The following is a 25,880-nucleotide window of genomic DNA, read 5'->3' as shown; positions in this document are numbered from 1 at the left end:
GCTACTTCTCAGGGGCCATCTCAGTCCCTGGGGACTGAGACGGCTGCTGTGCCTATACTCTTGGGTCCCCCCAGGGCCCACTGCCTCCTGCTGCAGCTGACAGCAGGACCCAACTGCAGCTGCACCTGCTCAGCTGCCATGAGAACACCGTGGCCCCTTTGTGCTCTACTCCACTCCGGGCGTTCCCAAGCAGGAGTGATGTCTACCATTCTGGAGATCTCAGTCAAGCAGCCCCCTGTTCTCCAGCTCTAGCCCACAGGACAGAGTCCACAGACTGTACTCAACCAATGTTGGATCTAGCCAGCCATGCCTGGACCCCTCTCCCCGCCTGGTAAGTTTTAACCCCGGGGGGCTCCTCAGCCCCAACCAAACAGGCTTCTGAAACACACTCACAAATTTGCCAAGAAGTCCCAGGTGTTCCTGAACATCAGCTTAAGCTCAAGTTGGAACTTTCCCCAAACCTGCTTTTCTCCCCTTTTAACCCAGCACATAACACTGAACCTTTGTTTTAAAAAAAACAGACGGGGCGCCTGGGTGGCTCAGTTGGTTAAGCGACTGCCTTCGGCCCAGGTCATGATCCTGGAGTCCCGGGATCGAGTCCCGCATCGGGCTCCCTGCTCGGCAGGGAGTCTGCTTCTCCCTCTGACCCTCCCCCATCTCATGTGCTCTCTCATTCTTTCTCTCTCAAATAAATAAATAAATAAAAATCTTTAAAAAAACCAGACTGGAATCTCTTTAAAACCGTGTGGATGTATTCAAAGTGTGCATGTGTCCACCGTCTCATTCTGCTCCAAATCCTATGATTCCCTGGATAAAAACTACCATGTTCCTACTGACTAAATGCCTGGCACTTTAACCATAAACCTTACGTGCCACTACTTCAGTTTATAAATGAGGAAACTGAAGATCAGAGGGTTACGTAACTCTCCGAAGGTCTCACATTTACCAATAAGCAAAGCCGGATTCATACCCAAGCCTGTCCCTCCCAAGTACACTGAAGGTTGTCCCCTTTTTGGGCCGGGGATAGTAAGCTAATGGGAGTGATACCCCCTCCTTATTAGAAAGAGGCGAAACCTGGCGCTGACTCAGGGACCAGCGCGGGTCACTCGGAGCTTCTGCTCCCCACCCTTGGCAGGGCCCCAGCTCCGCCAAGATCTAGCGGCGGCGCGCCGGCTCCAGAACCTGCGCTTCGGGGCCCCGCCCCCTCCCGGCCCTAGCCCCGCCCCCTCCCGGCCCTAGCCCCGCCCCGATCCTTGGCCACGCCCCGCCGTTGGCCACGCCCCCCAGCCCGTCCCTGCCCGCCCACAGCCGCCATTTCCTGTCCGGCCCGGGGCGTGTCAGGTCAGTGCGGCGGGGTGGCCCGGGGTCTGCCCCGGGATGTGGTCCTGATCTGGCCGTTAGCGCCGAGGAGAGGACGCTGGCGTGGGCCCCAGCAGATGGGACGGTATCGGCCGCGGGCTGGGTCCTCCGCTTCGGGCACGGGAACCGCTGGACGCCGCGGAGTGGTTGCCGGGCAACGGTGCCGTCGCCCCGCCCCTCTGCGCCGGGCGGGGCGGGGAGTCCAGGCGGGCGGGGCGCGGGGCTCCCGCTGGCGCGCCGCGGGTCGCGAGCTCGCGGGGGTGCATCTCCTGCCCCGCGGTGGGTTCGGCGCGGGCCGCGCAAGTGCTGAGCCTTCCTTGTGCCCCGGCAAACTTGGGCAGGTCAACTCGCTTCACTAGGCCTCAGTTCCGTGGGAGCCTTAATATGTTAGAGCCGGAAGGTACCCTGTCGCTCGTTTAGTTAAGCCGCACGTCCCCGCCCCCGTTTGTAGATGAGGGTGCCTCGCATTTACCACTCTTTGCGTGCCTGGTGCTTTCAGTTAACCCCGGGGAGCCCTCTCGGTTCGTATTACCATTTCCATAGCATGAGGCGCGGAGAGGCTGGTGACTTGAGCTGAGGTCGCACAGCTTGCAACTGGTAGAGTCTCAGAGTCAGGTAACTCCCGCCTCGTTTGTGGCAGGGCCCAAATGTCCAGTTAGAGGTGCTTACACGACTGCACTACTACTAAACCTGGCCGCAAGTCAGAAAAACCCCCGAGAGAGGTTTTTGGGTTTTTTTATTTTTTATTTTTTATTTATTTATTTGAGAGAGAGAGAGAATGAGAGACAGAGAGCATGAGAGGGAGGAGGGTCAGAGGGAGAAGCAGACTCCCCGCCGAGCAGGGAGCCCGATGCGGGACTCGATCCCGGGACTCCAGGATCATGACCTGAGCCGAAGGCAGTCGCTTAACCAACTGAGCCACCCAGGCGCCCCCCCGAGAGAGTTTTAAAACTGTCCTTTCCCGGGCGCCTTGGCAGGTTGACCGAGAAGCTTTGGCGCTAAAGCTGAGGAGTCTGTGTATTTAACGAGTTTTCGGATGGTTTTTATGGCCTGTGGGTGAACTTCGGGAACCCCTGGGTGTACAGTGAGGCCTGTTTACTCACAAACCACCGGGAAGTAATAAACCTCAAGTCCCTGGAGAGGAGAAGAGGTGCCGGTGCACAGGGCCATCAAGTTCTGATCCCTTCAGTCAATGTTTAGCTCCTCTTCACTCCTCAGATTAAACAAGTTTGAACAGTTAAATGCAAAGTCTCCGGCTCCTGGCGACCAGTCACACAGCCAGATCCAGGCTTCTGGCCGGGCGGGCCTATCATGATCAAAGCCAAGCGTTCGTGTCCTCCTCCATTCCTGCCAGCCTGTCTGCTTCTGGCCTCCTGGCCTCCTTTACTCCAGGTCCCTGAATCACAGCGGTGGATGTTGGCTTTGGAGGAACATTTTGCAGAGCAGTTCTCCCAGTGAAGGGAGGGCTGACAGCTTCCAGAAGTATCACCACAAGTAATGAGTATCCCTTGGCCTTAATAGCAGTCAGAGTGACATAGATCACCCTGCTGTTATTCGTGACATTTGTGAACACAAATCCATCTTACAAATAATCACTTGGCTCTTAGTTTTAGAAGGCTAATGAGCCTGACATATTCTGCTTAGTGTTTTATTATTATTAATTTTCATCACTTATGCTGCCTCCCCCAGGTATTCTGGTTGACAATGGCTGACGATCACGAGAAAGATTTGCAGAAATTTCTTAAAAATGTGGATGAAATCAGTAAGTACCAGTAAATCATAAACAAATTAAATTCTACGCTTGCGAGGTGGAGTGACTGGAGAGAAATGATCACTCTAAGTTAGTTCCTGGGCTGCCTGATAGGTTTATGACTCTAAGAGACAATGTAATTGAAATTAAACAGAAAGGGTATTGAGAAGCAAGTAATATTAGAGCCCGGGGTGGTATTTTGTGGCTGCTAATTGGTATCGGAGAAGCCGTTAACATTCTGGTTGGAATTGAGGCTGACGGCTCTCCTCCATATTTTATCCCCTTCCATGTAGAATTCACGTCGAAGGAGCCTAGCTGTTCCCTTCGAGATCATTTAGGAACCTCGCTGATCAGCGTGGAATCCCTCTTGTTTTAGGGCAGAGCCATTTCTGATTTTGAGCTGCAGAGGCAAAATCAAATGGCCTTCCCTCAGGGTCTGTCTAATTACATGGATGGTTCATGGTTGTCATAATCCTGTCTCTCCGCCTCTAGGCAGGAAGACCCCTCCTTCCCCAGCTCAGACAGGTGGGATCTCAAAGGACATCCTCTGATCCCACAAATCCCATTCAAGAGATTCCAAAGCAGCCGGTTTCCTATTCAGACTTCAGGGAGCTTGCGTGGTGATGGAAACAAGCAAACCAACAATCAAACCAACCTTACATATCAAATAGAAATATGTTGAAATTGCTCCTTCCAGCAGGCTGTATGGGTCCAAAGAATTAACATGGTTTTAAAAATAGTTGGGGTCACTTGATACAAGACACATCCACAATCTGTTCCCTGTGTCCATCCACGCCCCCCTCCCCCATCCCTGAATGTTATTCTGCGGACTTCTGGCCTTGGCCAGCCTGCCGCTCACCGTCCTCTGCAGGTGGTCTAGTCCAGGCACGTGATTTTTCCTACAGCCTGTTTACTCACCACCCCCACATCCCTGTTGGCCGCCCAGCCTTCTCTGCTGAGCCCCAGACCCTGGCAGCTGTCTATCCATTGTACCCCACAGGCACCGCAAACTCCGTGGGTCCAAAAGCCAGTTGATCATTGCTCTACCCCGTCCTCCTCCTCCCCAGTAAAACCTGCTTCTCCCACCTTCCCCTTCATGCTAGTCTCGCCGGGTGGCACCAGGGCTTGGAAGTTTACAAGTCACCCTGGACTCCTGCCAGCTCTCAGCCTACATTCAATCAGCCGTCAAGTTTAGCTCTTTCTCCCGCTCGGTCCTCCCCGCCCCTCCCTTTGTTCTGGTTGTCTGACCCAGACTATTTCAACAACCCCCTGATTGTTGTTCCTGCCTCCAGCTTACGCTCCCCACAGAGTAATGTATCTAAAATGCAAATCTGACCCAGACACTTCTCTGCTTGGATCCTCTCCGCAGCCACAATAAACTTCAAGCTCTCCTCAGGACTTAAGTCCTCCTCTGACCTTGTCCTTACCTCTCGCCTCTCCCTACCTCACACTTGAGTGAATGGCAGCAGACTGCTTCTAGTTCCCCACACGTCCCCCGATGCTTCACACTCTGCACGTTGCCGTTGTTGTTCCCTCTGCCTCCCCATCTTTCTTTACCTGGCTCACTTTCATTCAGGCTCAAAGTTCCTTTGGGTGCCATATATACCAATACTGGCCCATAGAACTCTCTGTGGTGCTGGAAATGCCCTACAGTCTACACTGGCCACTGTGGCCACCGGTAACTGCACGCAGCCGTGAGCCTTTGAAAGGTGGCTGGTGCTACCCAGGAACTGAGTTTCTAATTGCATTTCATTAATATTTAGTTTAAATTCGTGTAGCCACGCGTATAGGTTCTAGGTACTCATTTCCTGGGCTCTGGCTATGTATCTAGTTGTGCTAGGCTCTGGAGACCTCAGTAACAATAACCAAGAATTAGCTTTCCTCCTGGTGTCTACAGCCCCATGCAGAGAGCCGATGCGAAACAAGTAATCTCCAGTGTGACATGTGAAATGAAGAGAGATTGGCAAAGTACAAGAGACACTAACTCGGGGCGCCTGGGTGGCTCAGTTGGTTAAGCGACTGCCTTCAGCTCAGGTCATGATCCTGGAGTCCCTGGATCGAGTCCCACATCGGGCTCCCTGCTCAGCGGGGAGTCTGCTTCTCCCTCTCCTCTGCTGCTCCCCCTGCTTGTGCTCTCTCTCTTTCAAATAAAGAAATAAAATCTTGGGACGCCTGGGTGGCTCAGTCGGTTAAGCGACTGCCTTCAGCTCAGGTCATGATCCTGGAGTCCCGGGATCGAGTCCCGCATCGGGCTCCCTGCTCAGCGGGGAGTCTGCTTCTCCCTCTGACCCTCCCCCTCTCATGCTCTCTCTCTCTGTCTCATTCTCTCTCTCAAATAAATAAATAAAATCTTTAAAGAAAAAAAAAAGAGAGAGACACTGACTCAGGCTACAAGTTGTGTTAGTCTGATCGGGCTGCTGTAACAACATACCACTAAACAGCAGCAGTTTCCTTTCCACGGTTCTGGAAGTGCAAGATCCGGGCGTGGGCGGGTTTGGTTTCTCCCGAGGCCTTTCCTCTTGGCTTGGAGACCCACTGCCTTCCCACTGTGTCCTTACGTGGTCTTTGCTCTGCGTGTACACGTCCCTGGGGTCTCTTGCTCTCCTTATAAGGACAACAGTCCAGTTGGTTTAGGGCCCCACCGCGATGACTTCACTTAACCTTACTTATGCCTTTAAAGGCTCTCTGCCAGGACAGTCACACTGGGGGGCTAGGGCGTCAGCGTGTGAATGGGGTGGGGACCACACTACAGTCCTTTACAGGAGTTGTTTAAGGCTTCCCTGAAATATGAGATTTAAGCAAAAAATCTGAAGTGTGAGTAGGAGTTGGGCACTGGGGGGAGGGCAAGGGAAGATTCTAAGTGGGGAGAAAGTAGGTAGGAAAGCTGGGAGTTAGAGAACATGGTGCTTTTAAGAACCTGGAAGCATAAAAAGCTCTGTGTGGCTGGAGAGAAGAGATCACAGAGAGAAGGGTCCCATCTGAGTCAAGAAAGGCCGGATCAGGGAAGACCTTGGAAGCCACAATGAGGAATTCATGTCTACCCTGCAAGCAGTTGGAGGGTTGACGCAGCGCAGGGACATGATCAGATTTATACCTTAGAAAAGTCGCTCTGACCACGGCATGGATGTCAAGACGAGGACATGGAGGGGATAGGAGAACAGACGCTGGGAGCCCCGTCAGGAGGCTGTTCCGGCGCTCCAGGGAAAAGAGACAGGCTGGGTTTAGAGCTGTAGCAGCAGAAATGGGCACGAGTAAATGGACTTGAGATATATTTAGGATTTACTTGGCAAGCTTTAGAGTTTGATGGCTGTGAGGACAGAGGGAGAACGAAGACTCAAGAATGAGTCCTGAAAGTTTGGGGTCGAATGCCCAAACTTGGCAGTGGTTTGACCATCTGCTGAGAGGGGACATTTGGGGGAGGAACAGTCTCAGGGGAAAGAAGATGGGCAGGGCAGGATTGGCGAGCAAGACATCGCAGTGAAGATGTTCAGAGGGCAGTTGGCTTTGCGAGTCCGAGCCTAGGAGAGAATAGGGCTGGGGATGTCCGTTTAGGAGGCCCTGGCATATAAATGGTATTTAGAACCATGGGAGAGAACAGGACTACCTGGGGGAATGGTCCAGAAAAAGAATGGATGGCTCAGGCACAACCTTGAGACTCACACAGTCAAGAAGGTAGGTAGGACAGGGAGAGCAGGAACAAGCAAAGGAGACCAAAAGCAATGGCCAGAGAGGTAGGAGGGCGACCACCAGTTTGTCCTGTGTCCTTGAAAGTCTGGTTTTTTGTTTGTCTCCTTTTTTCTTTGTTCATTTTGTTTCTTAAATTCCACATGAGCGAAGTCATATGGTATTTGTCTTTCTCTGACTGGTTTCGCTTAGCAGTATATACTCTAGCTCCATCCATGCTTTTGCAAATGGCGAGATCTCATTCTTTTTTATGGCTGAGTGATATTCCATACCAGGCTATTGTAGATAAGGCTGTAAGAAACACAAGGCTGCATATATCTTTTCAAATTAGAGTTTTTGTTTTCTTTGGGGAAATACCCAATAGTAGAATTACTGGATCATATGGTAATTCTAGTTTTAATTTTTTGAAGAGCCTCCAAACTGTTTTCCACAGTGGCTGCACCAGTTTCCATTCCCACCGACACTGCATGAGGGGCTCCTTTGGTTGGAGGCAGTTTTGTAAAGTCCGCAGGAGAAGGATAGGATGACTTGTTTGGGTGTGATACTGTGATTTATAGTAAGAAATAAATATTTGTTCTTTGTCCCTGTGCCTGGCAAAGAGCTCCCCAAGCCCTTGGAACTTCTAAGTGATCAGACAGATAAAGGCATCTTTATATTCATAACAAACCCCTTTCAATCACACCTGAGCTTATGTTAATGAGTGACTTTTGGAACCCGAAGATGGGGGCTGTTTGCCAGGGAACCAACCCTGTGATAAAGTTTCAACCCCCTGGGAACAGGAGAGGGGCCGGAAGTTGAATTGATTGCCAATGGCCAATAATTTTTTTAAATCAGGCCTGTGTAATGATGCTTCCCTAAAACCGCAAAAAGACCAGGATCAGAGAGCTTCCGAGTTGGAGGTTTTGGCAGAGGGGTGCGCTCAGAGAGCCTGGAAGCTCCGCCCCCCTTCCCACATACCATGCCCTATACATCCCTTCCATTTGGCTCTTCCTGAGTTATATCCTCTTATAATACACTGATGATCTACTAAGTAAAATGTTTCTCTCAGTTCTGTGAGCCACTCTAGCAAATTAATCAAAACAGAGAAGGAGGAGGTTGGAGGACCCTCTGATTTAGCCATGAGGTCAGAAGCGCAGGTGACAACCTGGACTAGCATGTGAAGTGGGGGGTGGGGAGTGGGCAGTCTCACAGGACTAAGCCCTTAACTTGTGGGATCTGACACTATCTCAGGTCGATGAGAATTGTGTTGAACTGTGGGACACCCAGGGGGTGTCAGAATTGCAGGGTGGTGTGGGGGAAAAACACACATTAGAATTGGTGTCTGAATCATACGAGGCTAACAGGATTGCCGGGTACCACTGACCAGCCAGTTGAGTTAGGACCAGTTCTCCCTGGTGTCCATGTATCTTTATCAGTCCTCCACATCTGTCATAAAGGCCTAGAGAAGTGGGGAGTTGGGTTTGGAGTTGGAGTTTTGTGTGGCAGGTGGGGTGGGAGGGCAAGAGGGTTCAGCACGTAGACAGGATGGATCATGGGATCTAAGCTGAGCAGGCAGTGAAGTGAAGACAGGATAGCTTTAAGGGCTGTTTTGTGACCTCAGGGTGGCCTAAACGTACCTGTTTTTCTCCCACACAAGATTGGAAGCTCTTCAAAAATCAGTATCTCTTTTATTCATCCTTGTTATCTATAGCATTCTGCATAATATCTGACTCATAATAAGCTCTCCATAAATTGTTGCTGGATTAAATAAGTAGCTTGAAACTGTGAGTTGAAGGCCACAGCAAAATTCTCCTGCAGCTTTTTCCAGGCAAAACAAGTCCTGTTTTTAATTTTTTTTCTCATTGGTTCTAATAGCTTTAACTTTTGCCTTCCATTCAGAACCTTCTTTAAGAATAGGGAAGAGAGGGGTGCCTGGGTGGTTCAGTCGGTTGACCATCTGCCTTCGGCTCAGGTCATGATCTCAAAGTCCCAGGATCGAGTCCCACATCGGGCTCCCTGCTCAGCGGGGAGTCTGCTTCTCCCTCTGCCCCTCACCCCACTCTCGTGCTCTCTTTCTCTCACTCTCTTTCTCTCTCAAATAAATAAATAAAATCTTAAAAAAAAAAAAAAGGAATAGGGAAGAGATAATCTAAGGAATAGGAAAAACTCTTTGCAAACCTTGTATCTGATAAAGGGTTAATATCCAAAATATACGAAGAACTCATACAACTCAATACAAAGAAACAAAACAAAACAAAAAACACCAGGTTACCTGATGAAAAAATGGGCGAAGGACCCAAATAGACAGTTCTCCAAAGAAAATAACATGAAAAGCCCACAGTACATGAAAAGATGTTCAACATCATTAGTCATTAGGGAAATGCAAATTAAAACCACACTGAGACCTCACCGCATGCCTTTCAGCCTGGCCATCATCGGAAAGACAAGAGACAACAGATGCTGGGGAGGGTGTAGGGAAAAGGGAGCCCTGTGCATGGTAGGGGGGAATGCAAATGGGTGCAGCCACTGTGAAAAACCGTGTGGAGGTTCCTCCAAAAATTAAAAATAGAGCTACCCTACAATCCAGTAATTCCACTTCTGGGAGTATATCCAAAGGAAATGGAAACACTATCTGGAAAAGGATATCTGCACCCCCAGGGTCATAGCAACATTATTTACAGTAGCCGAGACATGAAAACACTTAAGTGTCCATCTATGAATGAACACGTAATGAAGTTGTGGTGCATATAAATAATGGAATATCATTCATTCATAAAAAATGGGGAAATCCTACCATTTGTGACAACATGGATGGACCAAAGCATTGTGCTAAGTGAAATAAGTCAGAGAAGACAAATACTTATATGATCTCATTTATATGTGGAATCTAAAAAAAATTCATAAAGAAATCAGACTTGTGTGGTTACCAGAGGCTGAAGGTGGGGCAGGGGCAATTGGAGGGAGGTGGTCAAAAGGCACAAAGGTCGTTATAAGTAAGTACCGGGGATGTGATGCACAACCCAATGACTATAGCTGATGCTGCTGTAGGATAGACAGGAAAGTTGTCAAAAAAGTAAATCCTGAGAGTTCTCATCACAAGGGGAGAACTTTTTCCCTTTTTTTTTCTTTTAATCCTATCTATAAGAAAAGATGGATGTTAGCTGAACCTATTGTAATCATTTCACAACACATGTAAATCAGACCATCACGCAGTATGCCTAAAACTTAGACAGTGATGTGTCAGTTACCTCTCAATGAAACTGGAAGGAAAAGAAAGAAATGGGGAGATGTTGGTCAAAGCGTATGAACTTCAGTTATAAAATGAGTACGTTCAGGGGGTCTAATGTACAACATGGTGACTATAGTTAATACTGTATTTTATACTGGGGCACCTGGGTGGTGTATTCATTTAAGCGTCCGGCTCTTGGTTTTTGGTCAGGTTGTGATCTCAGGGTCATGAGATCGAGACCTGTGTCAGGCTTCACAGTCAGCGCTCAGTCTGCTTAGGATTCTCTCTCTCTCTCCCCCCATAATCGCTCGCTCTCTAAAATAAATAAATCTTTACAAAATATTGTATTTTATACTTGAAAGTTAATAAGAGAATAGATCTTAAATATTCTTACCACATACACAAATATTGTGATTACATGAGGAGGTGGATGAGCTAACTAACTTTATTGTGGGATCACTTCACAATAGACATGTGAATCAAATCATCACACTTGTGTGCCTTTAACTTACACAATGTTGTATGTCAATCATATCTCAACAAAGCCAGAGAAACAAAAGTTCTTCTCCATGAATGTTCTACACCTTTCTTTCTAGTAAATGGAGTCTTTCCTTTTGAAAACCTCATTCGAATGATTCACATTTGATTTCTCTTCCAGCCAGCTTAATCCAGGAGATGAATTCTGATGACCCGCTTGTACAACAGAAAGCTATCCTGGAGACAGAAAAGAGACTACTGTTTACAGAGGAAGTCCAAGAGGAGGACGGATGCCGGACCACCCTGAATAAGACCATGATCAGTCCTCCGCAAGCTCCTATGGAGGTTTCTTTTTCTATTACAGAGTTCTATAAGTAGATTCAGAGAAGAGGGCTGCCTTGAAGGAGAGGAAGTGGTAGTTTAATCTCAAACTGTCTGGGGAGGCTAAAATAGTCTTTTGTTTTTTAGATTCACTAGATTTGTTTTCCAAAAAGAAGTATAAACTCTGATTTTTTTTTCTTTGTCTTTCTGAGTCATCTTTAAGCAATGGGTTTATTTTAATGAAAATTTGGCCTCCCCAACCCCTGAGTTTGTGACCAATATTTAAGCTGTACTGTAAAGGTAATATGTTCTGCCTCAGATTTCCAACTCATACAGCCATAGTTGGGGTCCCTTGACCTGCTCACCCCATAACAACTGTACCCATAATCATATCTCCTGATTTAAAGCAAGCCCTGTGAATTTTGGGCCCTTCAGTATTGATGGTTAGAGGAAATGACCCTACTCCCCACTTGTAATGGATCTGCCTTCTTGGTTCGTACACTTATAAATCAGAGAGTGGTTTTTGAAATTTGTTTTTTTTTTTTTGTTTTCATGATAACCTGTGCCCTGCAGAATGCAGATGAGATAAACTCAGGTGAGGACAGCATCTCTCTTCCTAATGTGTATTATTTATTTAGAATCCGTGTTTATTGATTGTAGCTTCCAGACCCTTAAATTATAGCCTCTGGGCTGACAAACCACCCATGAACAGAAACCTACGGATCAGCCAATTCTCTTACTAGTCAGAGGGGACAGCACTGAAAGGCTTTCCTCTATTTTCTCCCGGCCAGTTGTTTGTAAATTGAATTCAGTAATTCTGTATCATCCAATTTACTCTTAGCTGCTCAAGGGATCTAGGTAGCTCCTCTGTTGCCCAGCTCAGAAGCTCATTATGCTAAACGGAACAAAAAAGTCTGCCTTTAAGAAAAACTCTTTTAAAAGACATAATTCAAATTTGAAGCGCAGACATAGCCATCATGTATAATAATACATCACACAGATTACCATTTAATGTCAAATTAAGAAAATGTCATTTAGTTGCTTCAGAGTGTGTGCGCGCGCGTGCCTACGTACGTCTGCATGAGATGTGTGGCTCTAAAGCTCTGCAGCAGCTTTCTCTGAATTTGAGCTAAAGAACTGATTATAGTACTTGGATTTTTCTCTTAAATACTTGCAATGACTCTGCTGTCAGAAGCCTTCTTGGCATCTGTGGAGCTGGATGCAAAAGAACGCGCCAGGAGAAGAAAGGAAAACCAAGTCTTCGCAGATGGTAACTGCCAGTCTTCACTTCACAGGAGCTGGGCTGACGGGTGCCAGAAAGGTCGTGCGTGTGCCTGCTGATACCCGAGGACAGCGAGACCCCCAGTCGGGGCTTCGTGGCGGGCTCGGGGCAGCGGAACCTGGCCAGGCAGTGGTGTCTGTCCGGTCCCCGCGGCCGCAGGCCGGAGCAGGGCGGGGCGTCGTGTGACCGCCGCCGCCGGGCCGCTTTCGAAAGCGTAGGACGGACTGAGCCCGTCAGACTGAGCGTCCTGAGCGATCTTCGGACGGGAGGGAGGGACGGAAGCGGGAGGCACCGGGGGCTGGCCCGAGGCACAACGAAAAGTGAAAACGAAAAACGAAACGCGAAAACAGACGTGAGAAGGGAGAGCAGAGACGAAGGGCGAGACGCGGGTTTGTGCGCCTGGCGGGGGCGGCGCACGCGCAGGATGCGTCCGGCACGTGCGCGCCCCCCAGCGGTGGGCGTGCTGCAGGTCTGACCGCTTCCAACGTGTGCTAGGAAGTGAGTGGTTCGGCCCTCTCTCTGAGACGTTCAGTGTGTAGACTTGGTCTTTGTGGCACGCTTGGAGAGGTTCTGAGTTTTGCACCAGAAACATCTGCTTTTTCTGAGAAGCTACTTGGGCGACTTGGGATGGGTTTGGAAGGAAAAAAAGCCCTTAAGGAGGCTGATCGTAGAATGTCTGCAGACAAGTAAGTGACAGGTCTCCTTTGGACTGATGGAGGCTATGACCTCCAAAGTGGAACTGCAAAGTCAGGGGAATAAAGTGAGAGAATTTTCCAGTGTGTGGGGAGAGCTCACCTGTGACTTCTGTTCTCCCAGCCCTGAAAGCAAAGGGGAATGAAGCCTTTGCCAGAGGGGACTACGAAGCGGCCATCGTGTGCTACAGTGAGGGTCTGGACAAGCTGAAGGACATGAAGGTGCTCTACACCAACCGGGCCCAGGTCAGTGGGCCAACACTGTGTCTGTGGCGTTTTCGTAGGGGACAGCAGCCATGGAACTTGTGAAACCAAAGATGAGACCAGATGGTAGCAGTGGTGTGCCCGTCGGTGTTTAGCAGCCGACTCTGGTGGGGGGTGGGGGAAGCTGATCTCTAGGGCCATTTGCCACTTTCCATGGTGTCAGTGCTCTCACCGTGGTCCAATTTCAAGCCACCAACTTGCGATGACGGGAGGAGGACTTGGGAAGAGCTACACATAACCAGTTCCTGTGCAGTGTAAGTCAGCTCCCGCATATCACTGAGGGTAAAGCGACTGAGTGAAACAACCTAGGAGAACCGATTCTGCCATCGCTGGGTTTGGCCAGCCCCCTTTGGCTGGTAGCCTGAACTCCTCAGGGTTACTTCTTACTCATTGGATCGGTCCCTGTTGGAGTAAGATTCTGTGACCTGAGTCGGCTGGATAGCTGTTGGGCCTAGACCCGATTTCTCAGAAATGTTGAGTTTCTGAACTCCCTTATACCTCCGTTTTATATCACAGATGAGCTCTGTTTCGTGGGACACCAGGTAAAAACCATCACGCAGATGTTTATCATCTACTACTTAATGAAGGGACAAGGTTGGTAGTTCTCAGTTGAAACAAAAACATCACGTGTGACCTTATCTTTAAAAGCACTTGAGCCTGTGTGTGGCAGAGCTCCCTGTAGCTTAGACCTGACAAAGTGGCCGATCCGTGGGCATGATTATCCGATGGTCAGGAGACATCAGCTGCACTTGCCACTGTGTCATTGACAGGAGGAACTCTCATCAGCTCCAATTTCTGTAACTCAGGATCAAGAATGTCCTGCTGTGAGAGGTTGAAAGAACGTCGAAAGCAAGAAACAGGACGTTTGGAGGCCAAAAAGTCTGGGGAGTGATGGTGATTTAATGACAAATAAGTCCAAGCACAGTGTAACCTCAATAGTTCAGCGGTTTGGGTAAATCAGACTAGAGTTGAGGCACCACTTAGCCCCATTTCTGGAGGAAAATTGATATAGGGGAGTGAGTTTGATAAATAAAATGGCCAGAGGTTGGCCTAGCGGTGTGCATTTCATCACCCTAATGAGATTATAAACTTTTCCATATACTCCCCCCCCCCGACCAACGCTTTATTTTTAATAGATGTTTAATAAATCCTCTTAAGTTACATAACACTAGAGGAACAATCAGTCCATTTAAGTGAATTAAGTTTCTGTTGACACTTTGAAAGGAACATTCAAATGCAAGCAATTAATATAATAATTATAATTCCTTTTTACTTTTCACCAGATTTGGTCTCCAAAACATTTACCTACTGATGCTTTTTCAGTCTTGTTACTTTGAAGATATTTGAAAGTAGTAAAATTGAATTGCTTTTAAAATGTTATGTAATTCAGAGTTTCATCTAATTCAGATGGTTTGTACCCCGATCCATCTAAATTAGTTACATACTTACTGTAAGCAGCAAGTTTCAGCAGCAGTTTGATTAGGTTCTGGAGAATCACATTAAGAATGGGTGTGGATAAAAATAAGCAAATGTAATGAAAAGCTTTGGGGAAGTGATTCTTCCCAGCTTTCCCGAAGAGAAAGCTTATTCAGAGACAAATAAATACAAAGTGTGCTGTTATGAACCACCAAATCACCCTTGACTATTTTTAAAATGCTTCCCCTGTTTGCATGCAGTGTTAGAAAACACTTAATAAGGACCCTGTGAATTGAGTGTTGCTGCTTGCTAGAGAAAAAAACCTACCCTTTCATCGCTCTGTTTTTTTCCTGGAGTTAATGTTATGATCAATAGATTGCTGGTGTAATTTAGATAAATCAGGAGTTTAATTGCCATTTGGAAAAGTAGTTCTTCTTAAAATGTGGAAAAGCAAAAGAGAACAGGGAATTTATAGGGTGTTGAATCCAAGCCTTAAAAAAAACAAAAGGAAGAAAAGAAAAAGTAAAAGGCTGTGTAGACAAATTGCTGAAGCCCACGTATGCATTTTCAGAGTCTGTATGTCTCCTGAGTAACAATGTGAGGGAATTGTGGCTTCGTTTGTTTGTCTGAAAGGATGCTAGTCTCCTCCTCACATCCTCTGACTTACAGATGAAACCCCAAACCCTGGGGGGAAAGGATGGGGCTTTATGGAACAGTTCAAAGCGCCATCCTCTTTAATTAGTACAAAACCTGAGTTAATGAAAGCACCACAGGACAGCCTCCTTTCTTGGAAGGACTTGGACTTGGTTAGCCGGCTAGTGCCTGCTCCCTGCTCGCTTGGGATGGATGCTTAGATCCCCTGTGAGTTACAACACTGACTCCATGATTGGCTTGACCATGTAAATATCTCAGCAGAATTTTGGCTAAGAATGTCACAGTGCCCTGGGACAGTTTTGATCAGGGGGACACCTACACATGTATCGGCTCTAGTTGGGGTGACTGTGGGGACTCTGGGAAAACCTCTTATCCTCCAGGTGCCTGGTTTTCCTTTTTCACACTGGAGTGATCATTGCTGCTTCCTGGGACCTTTCCAAAAGAAGGGTGCTTAAAGTCTATTTAGTTCAACTTGATAAGGGATGTATTGACCGCCTGTTGTGATCAGTAATTCACTCAGAGGTGGAGTAGCCACTCTGCTTGCTGGTAGACAGCCCTCCGTTACTCTCTGTGCCACGAGTTCTTCAGTGTACATTGAGTGGATCCCAGCATTCTGAATCAATTCTTGATTTTCAAGATTTCCCCCCATTCTAGGGGAATCCCAAAAGAGGCCCCCAGGTCTTTTGGCAGCGATGGATCATAGTGGTGGTCTGACTCTTAAATGTCAGCCCATCACCTACATCGCTTCCTTCTTCCTGTGCTTACGAGGAAAGCAGCAGAACTTTATCTTTTTTGAGTAAAAGCTTTATTGAGATATAATTGACATGACATGCTTTTTGCTCATTTAAAGTAAACAATTCATTGGTTTTTAGTATATTCACAGAGCTGTGCAACCGTCGCCATAACCAATTCTAGAACATTTTCATGATCCCAAAAAGACACCCCATACCGTTTAAGCGGTCCCCCTGCCCCAGTCCTCCCGTCCACCCCTACCCTCAGCCTTAGGCCACCACGTGTCGACTTTCTGTCTCCATACGTTTGCCTATCCTGGACATTTCATATAAATGAAGTCATGCAATATTTTTCCTTTTGTGTCTGGCTTCTTTCTTGTAAATTCTTTCAAGGCTCATCCATGTTGTAGGATGTATCAGTGCTTCGTTCTTTTTTATGGCCAAATAATACACCATTGTACGGATGGACCACATTTTATTTATCCATTTATCAGTTGTTGGACATTTGAGCTATTTCTGCTTTTTGGCTATTATGAATAATGCTGCTATGAGCATTTGTACACAAGTTTTTATGTGCACATATGTATACACCGAGGAGTGGCTGGATTATATGGCAACTCTGTTTAACCCTTTGAAGAACTGCCAGCCTGTCTACCAAAGTGGCTGCATCACTGTACCTTCCCACCAGCTGTGTCTGTGAGTTCTGATTTTTCTACACTTTCTCCAACGTTTACTGTTATCTTTTTTTATTTCCTTTATCATTTGATTTCCTTCTGGAACATCCACAATGGGGTAGACTCTAGAAGCTGGCTCTTCCTTTGTAGATGGGTTTAGTGTGCTAGGTATTTTCTTTTGCCTTTCCAGATCCTTCTCTGCCCTGTCTTCTGGGGACTGACCTCTGTGGACCTACCCCCTGACTTCCTGGCTTCCTAGATTGCATTTGGGCTCAGCCAGTGAGATCAGAAGGAAGGAAGAAAGTGAGAGTGGGGCTCTTTATTCTCCCACCTGCAGCTCTCCTAAAAGCCTCAGCTCCAGCTTGGCAGTGCGTTCACAAAGCTGTCCTCTCCCGTTTGTCAGTGGCTCGTCCTGCCCCTTCGGTCCTCGCAGTGGTACTGGCTGTCCACGGTTGCTAGCCCTGGGGTTCTCTAACATTCCCGTTGGTTACACTGTTAACTGAGGACCGCGTGCCGCAGAATTACATATGAATACAGCCCTTTATGTCATTGCAGGCTTATCTAAAACTCGGGGACTACCAGAAGGCAATCGTGGATTGTGAGTGGGCTCTGAAGGTAAGAAGAGAGAGCCTTTTCCACGTGATGGAGTTGGGCTCGCCAGGCCGGGCATCTGGGTCCTGAAGTGAACGCAGGAGAGTGGACAGTGTTGCGTGGTGGGCCAGGCTCTGAGCTCCGCAGTCAGGCCCTGACCTTCCTTATCTATAACGTGGGATCCATAGATTGTTTTAGGGGTCACGGTGATGCGTGCGAAGCACCAAGCTCGTAGTCAGTGCTCCAGAGAGTGGCCTTCCGTGCTGCGTGTTCAAGGTTTATATCGCAAGGGCTCATCTTCTACTGCTGTGTCACCAGCCGCTCTGCTTCCTGTGGCAGTGGCAACGCCTCCTTCTGTTTCTAGAACCAGCCATGGGAACGGGTTTCTGCAGTGGTGCTGTCCTTCCCCATCAGTTTGTGCTTTTCCTCCAGCCCTAGTAATTTGGCATATTCGTGGAGGAGTAATCAGAATTCCTGTCGTTCAGCCCGGGGACTACCAGTCAGGGCTCAGGCAGATCTCCTAACGCTGTGCACGGCGTTTCCTCTGAAATCTGCCCAGGGAGATCATTTAAAGTGAGGAGAAGTAAGGGCCGTTAAAAGAGAACTGTCATGATCGCTTCTTAGAGACATTATTTCGGATAATTAAATATTTAAATAAGTCTTCCTCTCCCTTTCTGCGAAGGCCCTCTGTCACAGGGGCTCTCACTGAAGAGAACCAAGGCAGGGTTTCTCAGACTTCCTCACCGAAGGGCTGCTGATGGAGCGAACGTGAGCCCCTGCAGGGTCTAGAAGCGGAGAGCATGACATTTCTTGTTAGAGATGTGTTTTATCTGAAAAATCCTTGCAAGTTTTGTATTGCACTCCATGGAGTTTATCTCTTAATATCACCATGTTATTTTCAATCACTTATGATCAAGTAAAACTGAAGTGCCAGGAGAACATGCCAGGTTTATCTTATGGCCCGGATCCCTCCAGCACAGCACCCCCACCCCAGCATAACAAACGTGGCCCAGAGTAAGAGCACACTTCGACAGCAGCATATTGGCTACAGCTCCCTTATTTCTTACTGAGAGGGTAAGCAAGGGAAACTGGGGTGAATTAGGACCTCACCTTGCTAATAATGGTTTATAAAACACTAGGAATCCTCCAAAACGGACGTGTGGGGGTGCATGATTTCCTTATCCCTTAGAAGATAACAGAATGTCCACAAAACCTGTCCCATCACATCGTTACAGTCTTAAAGTTACAAGAACTGCCCAGAGCTGGTGACATCAGGTTCTTCACAGCCCCAGCATAGGTCCCCCAACCTGCTTTGTCGCTTTATGTGATCATGCTATTTTCTCTACCATTCCGTAAGAGAAGCGAGAGGCCAGGACGTTTTCCAACAATAACAGCACAAGCCACGGTTTGCTGCGTGCTGGCCGTGAGCCTTACAACTTTCTGTTCTGTTCTCTTCGATACCACCGTTATCCTTATTTTTCTGGCAAGGAAACCAAGCCTCGGAGATTAATTAAGTAACCGTGCAGGATCACATAGCTAACGTTGGTCCAAGCTAAGCCAGTACTCTGAATCCTCTCCTCTGTACAGCTTCTCCACCGGAACCTGAAACCCCACAATCCCTGGGTGTGGATCTGGTTCCCTTCCGTGGGGCTTCCAGGAGTATCTGTTCTGATCTGAAAAGGGCCCAAGAAGTAGTCCCACCGTCTTCATGCTGACTCAGGATGACATGCTGGCCTCTTCCCAGATGTTAAACGAAGCACAGTGTAATAATTAGCAGTGAGACCAAAGCAGAGCAGGCCCAACAAAGCTGACATTAAAAAACTCTGACCCTCAGCAGCCAGTCTTGAGGAATGCCCCGCGAGGCTCCCCATTGAAGAAGCTTGGGTAACCACTTGGAGGGATAGGGGAAAATGTATACGGAGCTCTCAAAACTAACAGTGGTTGGCTCTGTGTCAGAACCACGAATGTAAAAGTTTCACTCTCTTTAAACGTAACATCAATAATGCATGTCAGTGGTATTCCGTTATTAATAGTCTGAGTACTTTGATGCCAATTTAATATTTTTGACACTTTTGAATGGGTAGAGACAAGCTCATATAATGATAGTTCAAGACTGATGTTCCTTGTCAGGGAAGATAAGGCAGCGAAGCTGCTTTCAATTAGGATCAGAGTCTTTCTTTCCTGGCAGAACTCTTTCTGCACGACAAAATCCACCTTTCTCTGAAAACAGGACTCCTTTTAGGGGGATCTGGGGCTCACCTGAGAAAATCCTGGTGAGCACTGACACATGATCAAAGGAGACGGGCTGGGCAGTGAGACATCCATCTGGCCCTCTGTGTCAGCATCCAAGGCGGGCGGAGTCCCAGCGCACAGGGGACTCTGAGGCCCCCCGCTTGTTCTGCCCCCTGGTGTAACCCTGATGCTCTGCCAGCAAAGGGCCAGGGGACATTTGGCTTTCATGGGCCACTGCACTGGCATTTCCTTTCCTTTGGACCATTCCTTTCCTGCCCCCTTGACCTCATTGTTTGTGGATTCTCCAGAGCTCACTCCCCGGCTCCCTGCCTTTCTTCTCTCTGCCGCTTCTCCCTCGGAGCTCCTGCCTCCTCTCCTGGGTCCACCACTGGACAGAGGCTAGCCCCTCATTCTGCAGGACTGCTTCACTTCCCTCACTTGTCCCCCTGCCTTTCCCGCCTCTAGCCAGTTCTGCGTACTGCCTCCGGAGCAACTTCCTTGCACCCATGCTGTTCATTCATCTCCCGCAGCCTGGCGTCCGAGACCTCCTCATGGAACCACTGTCTTGCTTGCCCCATCCAGGCTGACCCTCCTCTGCCCCGCTCTTGCCCCTTGGCCTGGCCAGAAGCCCCCTGTCCCCGCCCATCCCCGGACCTTGCTCAGCCCATTCTCCCTCCTTCCTTCTCTCTTCACCTCTCCATATCCTTGGAGACCCAGCTCAAACCCGTAGTCTGCACGCCCTTTGCTAAACCATGCCTCTTCACAGTGGATTTCCCCCTCCTCGACTGCTATCGCACTTTTCTGAAGGAGAATTGGTATAGTCTGTAGCCTTTGGGGCCTGGAGTCAGATGGCCAGATTTTAGATCCCAGCTCTGCCCCCTCCAGCCCCTAGTTTCCTCATCTGTGCAGTGGGGATAATAATGGCATTGATTTCATGGAGTTGTTCTAAGGCTTATATGAGATAATTCGTACGACCCGCATGGCAAGGGTAAGGTCCTGTTGTCATTACTGTCGTTCACTTAGCAGCGCGTCAGGAAATGACGCTCACGAAGACGCACCTGTAAAGGCCTCTCCACGTAGGACAGTCATCGCTGCCTCTTCTACCACCGTCTGTCTTTTCTTTCCGTCGCCCCCTTTACTCTGGATTGCTGCCGTTCTGGCCAGCGTCCCACTTCTGGGGAGAAGCAAGCCAGGAATTCACCCAGGACTTTTTAGACTAGCTTGCACTCTAGACCCTCGGAGGGCATCCCCGCACAATGCCTCTCACATAAAAGGGTTCACTTACTTAACTGGATGTTAGAAGTTGTAGTCGGCATCATTGTGCGAAGTCAGTCAGTCTCTCTGGAGTGGTAATAATTAGGGGCAGGCAGGTGCAGGGCCCCCCGTGCAAAGGCTGTGGCCTCACCTAAGTTTTGATCCTGCCTTCTGATGGGGGCATCCCTCCTGATCTTCAGTGACAAGAACGTAAGTTCCCGGGGTATATGGTGTGGTTTATTTCAGGGAAGGAGCTTGCGAGGCCCACTAAGATGTCACAGTGACCTCAGCTCTTTACCCAGAGTAAATGTTCCTCTCTTCTGATAAACCAATGGTCCTTAAGCTTGGCTGCGTGCTTATGTCTCCTGGGGATCTTACAAAATTATTGATGCCTGGGCCCTACCCCAGAGTATAAGTTTTAATTGGTATGGGGTTCAGCGTGGCCTTCCAGGTTTTGGTAAGCATCCCCGGTGATTCTGATATTTGGGTGAGGTCAAGAGCTCTTCTCAACTAAGGGTTTCTGGTTTGTCTCCTGATTGAGTCTCATTAAATGGAAATGAAAACTGGCAAGTATCATTAATTAATTTGATAGAGAGCTCCTTGCAGGCTTCAATTAGTTTGGCTACATATGCACAGAAAAGTTTTAATTGTCAACCCTGGTAGCTGTCCTGAGAACACGAGTTCTGCCTTCCCTCTGTTAGCTAGGCAGTTAGGGGAGTGGCTCATGACTTCAAACCTTCTGAAACATCTGATCAGTCATTCTCTTTTACGCAGTGTGATGAAAAATGCACAAAAGCGTATTTCCACATGGGAAAAGCCCACCTGGCCCTGAAGAACTACAGTGTGGTAAGTTCTGAGAGGAATGGAAGGGAATGTGTGATCACAGAACGATGCTTCAGATCGCCTCAGAGAAGGACCATGTTCCTCCAAAGTTGATTAGGAACTAATCCACCTTTTAGAATTTTCCAAGGTAACTCTTCAAATCTTTGAGTTGGGAAGGATGTTGAGTGTCGTCCAGGACAGCCCCACCTGCTCTGGGAATCCCTTCTGCAGTATCTTCTACCAGTGTTCTGTCGGCCCCAGGAGGAGCATCTCCGGAGAGACGAACACAAAATTCACTTATAATCCCACCACCCAAAAGTAACCATGCAGATACATTTACACGCTGAGATATTATATATTGTTAACAGCAGCTTTGTTGAGAGATATCATTCGCATACCAAACAGTTCATCTGTGGAAAGTGTACAGTTCAGTGGGTTTTCCTATATTCACAGAGACGTGCAACCATCATCATACACAGCTTTAGAACATTTTTGTCACCTCCCCAAAAGCCCTATACCCATTGGTAGTACTCTGCTTCCCTCCACCCCCACCTCAACCCGAGGCACCCGCTAATCTACTTCTGTCTCTATGCATTTGTGTATTCTAGACTTTTCCTATAAATAGTATTATACAAGATATAGTCTTTTGTGGTTGGTCTCTTTCACTTAGCATAATGTTTTTAGGGCTCATCCATGTTGTAGCATCTATTGGTACTTCATTCCTTTTATTGCTGAATAATATTCCGTTGTATCGATATTCTGCATTTTATTTATCCTTTCCTCAGTTGACGAACATTAGGGCTATTACAAACATCCACGTACAAGTTCTTGTGTGGACGTGTATACAGTTCTCTTGAGTATATACCCAGGAGTGGAACTGCTGAGTCCTATGGTAACTGTATGTTTAACTTTGGAGGAACTGCCAAGGTGTTTTCCCAAGTGGCTGAACCATTTTACATGCCCACCCACCGTATATGGTTTCAGTTTCTCCACATCCTGGGCAATACTTACCTCTTCTTGATTACAGCCATCCTAGTGCGTGTGAAGCATAACTCGTTGTTTTGATTTGCGTTTCCTTGATGGCTAGTGATGTTGAGTCTGTTTTCTTGTGGCTTGTTGGCTGTTTGTATATCTTCTTTGGAGAAATGTCTCCTCAGATCCTTTGCCTATTTTTTTATTAGGTTATTTGCATTTTTATATTAAGTAAACAGTACTTTATATGTTCTGGATACAAGTCCCTTATCAGACAAGTGATTTTCAAATATTTTTTTTCACTGTCTGTGTTGCCCTTTCACTTCCTTGACTGTGTTCTTTGTAGCACAAAAAATTTTTAATTTTGATGAATCCTAAATTATTTATTTTTTCTTTGATTGCTTATACTTTTGGTGTCATATCAAGAAACCATTGCCTAATCCAAGATTTACTTCTGTGTTTTGTTCTGTTTTATGGCTTTAGCTCTTATATTTAGATCTCTGAACCACTTTGAGTTAGTTTTTGCATATGGTGTGAGGAAGGGATGTAATTTCATTCTTTTGTATGTGGATATCCAGTGTTCCCAGCACCGTTTGTTAAAATGACTATTCTGTCTCCCATTGAAAATTTTGGCACCTTTGTCAAAAATCAATTGATCATAAATGCATGGGTTTATTCCTGGACTCTCAGTTTTATTCCATTGATCTATATGTCTATTCTTATGTCTGTACCACATTGTCCTGATTCCTATAGCTTTGTAGTAAATTTTGAAATTGGGAAGTGTGAGTCTTCTAGCTTTGCTCTACCTTTTCAAGATGGTTTTACTAATTCTAGGTCCCTTGAATTACCATACAAATTTTAGGATCAGCTTGTCAATTTCTGCAAAGAAGCCAGATGGAATTTTGATGGGGATTACATTAAATCTGTAGGTCAGTTTGGGGAGTATTGCCATCTTAATAATATTAAGCTTTCAAATCCATGAACATGGGATGTCTTTCCACTTATAAGATACCGTATTTTTAAAAAGAAATTGCCTCTTATTATACATTAAAAAATTATTTTCACCATTGGATTTTAATTCTAAAAGTAATACAGGCCTATTGTACTAAGGTCAAATAATAGAAAAGTGAAAAAAGAAAATGTGGGCGCCTGGGTGGCTCAGTTGGTTAAGCGACTGCCTTCGGCTCAGGTCATGATCCTGGAGTCCCGGGATCGAGTCCCGCATCGGGCTCCCTGCTCTGCGGGGAGCCTGCTTCTCCCTCTCCCACTCCCCCGGCTTGTGTTCCCTCTCTCGCTGTGTCTCTCTCTGTCAAATAAATAAATAAAAATCTAAAAAAAAAAAAAAAGAAAGAAAAAAGAAAATGTTAACCCTCCCCTCGCCACCAAATTCTATTCATTCACTCATTCATTCAGGTAATTAATTCACTCAGTGAATATGTATGCATACTTTCTATGTTTCTGGCACTACCCTAGACAATAAGAATACAGTAGCAAACAAGACAAAATCCTTGACTTAATGGTAGTTACATTCTTGGAATAGAAGTGGCCGGGAGACAGGAACCACATAAGTAGATGTGTAGTATGTTGGTTAGTGATAAGTGTTATTGAGAAAACGAAATCAGGAAGCAGCGAAGGTGAGATTAGTTTTATAAGGAGTGGTCAGGGAAGGCTTCTCTGCAGGAAGGGAGGGAGTGAAGTGAGCAAGCCATGTGGCTGTATAATGAAGGAGCCGTCCAGTCAGAGGGTCAGCTAGAGAAGAATGATAGGTGATGAGGTCAGGGAGACGATGGCGGTATGGTAAGGGACTGATTCCCTATAGCCTTACAGGCTTTTGGAAGTACTTTGGCTTTTACTCTGAGTGAACTGGGAGCCATTGGAGGGTTTTGAGTGAAGGAGTGAAATGATGTGACTCATGTTTTAAAGGATCACTGCTGCATTGAGAATATATCTTGACATAGTAGACAAAGAACAGAGAACTAGTTAGAAGGCTATTGCAACAGACTTTCCAAGTGAGGTGTAATGATGACTTGAACCAAGTTGGTGTTGAGGGAGGTGGTGAGAAATGATGGGATTCTGGATATATACTGACAGTGAAGCCAACAGGAATTGCCAATAGACTAGATCTAGGGTTCAAAAGGAGTTGGATACAGGTTCACTGCCCTCATCCTTTTGAGCTGTTCTAAGAACTACCAGAGACCAGGTGGCTTAAACAGCAAACATTTAGTTCTCACAGCTCTGGTGGCTGAAAAGTCCAAGATCAAGACACCAGCAGATTGGTGTGTGGTGAGAACTGCCTCCTGGTTCATAGATAGCCAGAAGGGTTAAGAGAGGTCCCTGGGGTCTCTTTGATAAGGACACAAATCTCATGAACGCTCCACCCTGATGATCTAATTACCTCCCAAAAGCCCCACCTCCAAGTACATCACATTGGGGGTTAGGTTCCACCATAGGAATTTGGGGGAGGGGGGGACACAAACAGTCTATAGCAGTTACCATGTTTGATGTGTATACCTCTGTCCCGCAACACTAGTCTCTTTTATGTGATGTTTTTTTCTTCCATTCATTTTTTAATCCTAATCTTTTGGATGAGCCTTGAGCTTTCAGTACAGCTGAGAGCCATTTTTTTCTGTGCTTTTTTTTCTCAGTGACTGGGCAGAGTTCTTAATACCCCTGAGGACAGTACTGCTCAAAACCCAGTAACATGCCTCACAAGCTAGAATCTTTCTTTTTTTCAGAAACTTTCCAGCACTTTCCTCATGGAGAGGCCCTCACTCTCAAGTTTTCTTGCAAGTCATATATGGCCAGTGAATGGACCCCTTATAGGCTCTCTTTGCAGCCCTGTGTATTTACATAGGCACTTCGCTTTTCCTGTTCCCAAAAGTCTCTGTCAACAGTGTCTCCAGCTTCATTTATTTCCCGACTGCTTGTGGGCATATCTGACAAGTAGCCTCCTGTTCTCTCTCAGTGCAAATATCATATCTAAATTTTGCAATCACCTTATGATTATTCCTATACCAGCCAGGCATGATCCACGAGAATTTAGGACTGGATATTTTTCCATCACAGGCTGGATCTGATAACACTATTTTTTAAAAATAAGTTCTGAAATAATGCCTCTTGCCCCACAGAACCAGAGAAGCCTAAACAAAATGTCAAATGCATGCTGCATTCCCCCTGCCTGCCTCCTACGCTGGGATCGGGAGGAGGCTGGGAGGAAATAATGAAGCCCAGCCCCGTGGTGCCTGGTGTCTTTCCTATAATCACCTTCACCCCCTGACCACCCTTCAAGGTCTTGTTTCTTTTTTCCAGGCTAGAGAGTGTTATCAGAAGATCTTAGAAATAAACCCCCAGCTTCAGACCCAGGTGAAAGGTGAGGATGTTCCTGCTGGTGTCCTTCGTTTGAATTCCACTTTCGCTTTGTGCTCCGGCACATACCTTCTCTGCACTTGGCCTCCCATACCTTCTCCGCACTTGGCCTCAAAGCCACATCAAACCCT

At 47.0% G+C, this 25,880-nt stretch overlaps 1 protein-coding gene across 3 annotated transcripts in view; it reads left to right on the top strand.

Annotated features, from left to right (window-relative positions):
* The first annotated feature begins 1,295 nt into the window (after window positions 1-1,295).
* TTC12 (tetratricopeptide repeat domain 12) overlaps window positions 1,296-25,880 on the top strand; it is a 46,768-nt gene continuing 22,183 nt past the window's right edge. The window contains exons 1-9 of one of the 3 annotated variants that reach the window (XM_045895008.3): window positions 1,296-1,341; window positions 3,049-3,121; window positions 10,660-10,823; window positions 11,373-11,394; window positions 11,992-12,069; window positions 12,898-13,019; window positions 17,068-17,127; window positions 21,364-21,435; window positions 25,693-25,753. In XM_045895008.3, the coding sequence (XP_045750964.1) occupies window positions 3,064-3,121; window positions 10,660-10,823; window positions 11,373-11,394; window positions 11,992-12,069; window positions 12,898-13,019; window positions 17,068-17,127; window positions 21,364-21,435; window positions 25,693-25,753 (637 nt within the window). In that variant the 5' untranslated portion in view covers window positions 1,296-1,341; window positions 3,049-3,063. Of the gene's footprint in view, window positions 1,342-1,373; window positions 1,445-1,575; window positions 1,760-3,048; window positions 3,122-10,659; window positions 10,824-11,372; window positions 11,395-11,991; window positions 12,070-12,897; window positions 13,020-17,067; window positions 17,128-21,363; window positions 21,436-25,692; window positions 25,754-25,880 lie in introns of those variants that run through there. The other 2 variants (XM_054512294.2, XM_064577431.1) reach the window with 2 other exon arrangements.

Source organism: Mirounga angustirostris, unplaced genomic scaffold, assembly GCF_029215605.1.
Source record: "Mirounga angustirostris isolate CCGP_5_RB_7025 unplaced genomic scaffold, mMirAng1.0.hap1 SCAF_13, whole genome shotgun sequence".
Lineage (NCBI taxonomy): Eukaryota > Metazoa > Chordata > Mammalia > Carnivora > Phocidae > Mirounga > Mirounga angustirostris.
The sequence above is the reverse complement of the archived record's forward strand: the minus strand, read 5'-3'. Positions and strand labels throughout refer to the sequence as shown.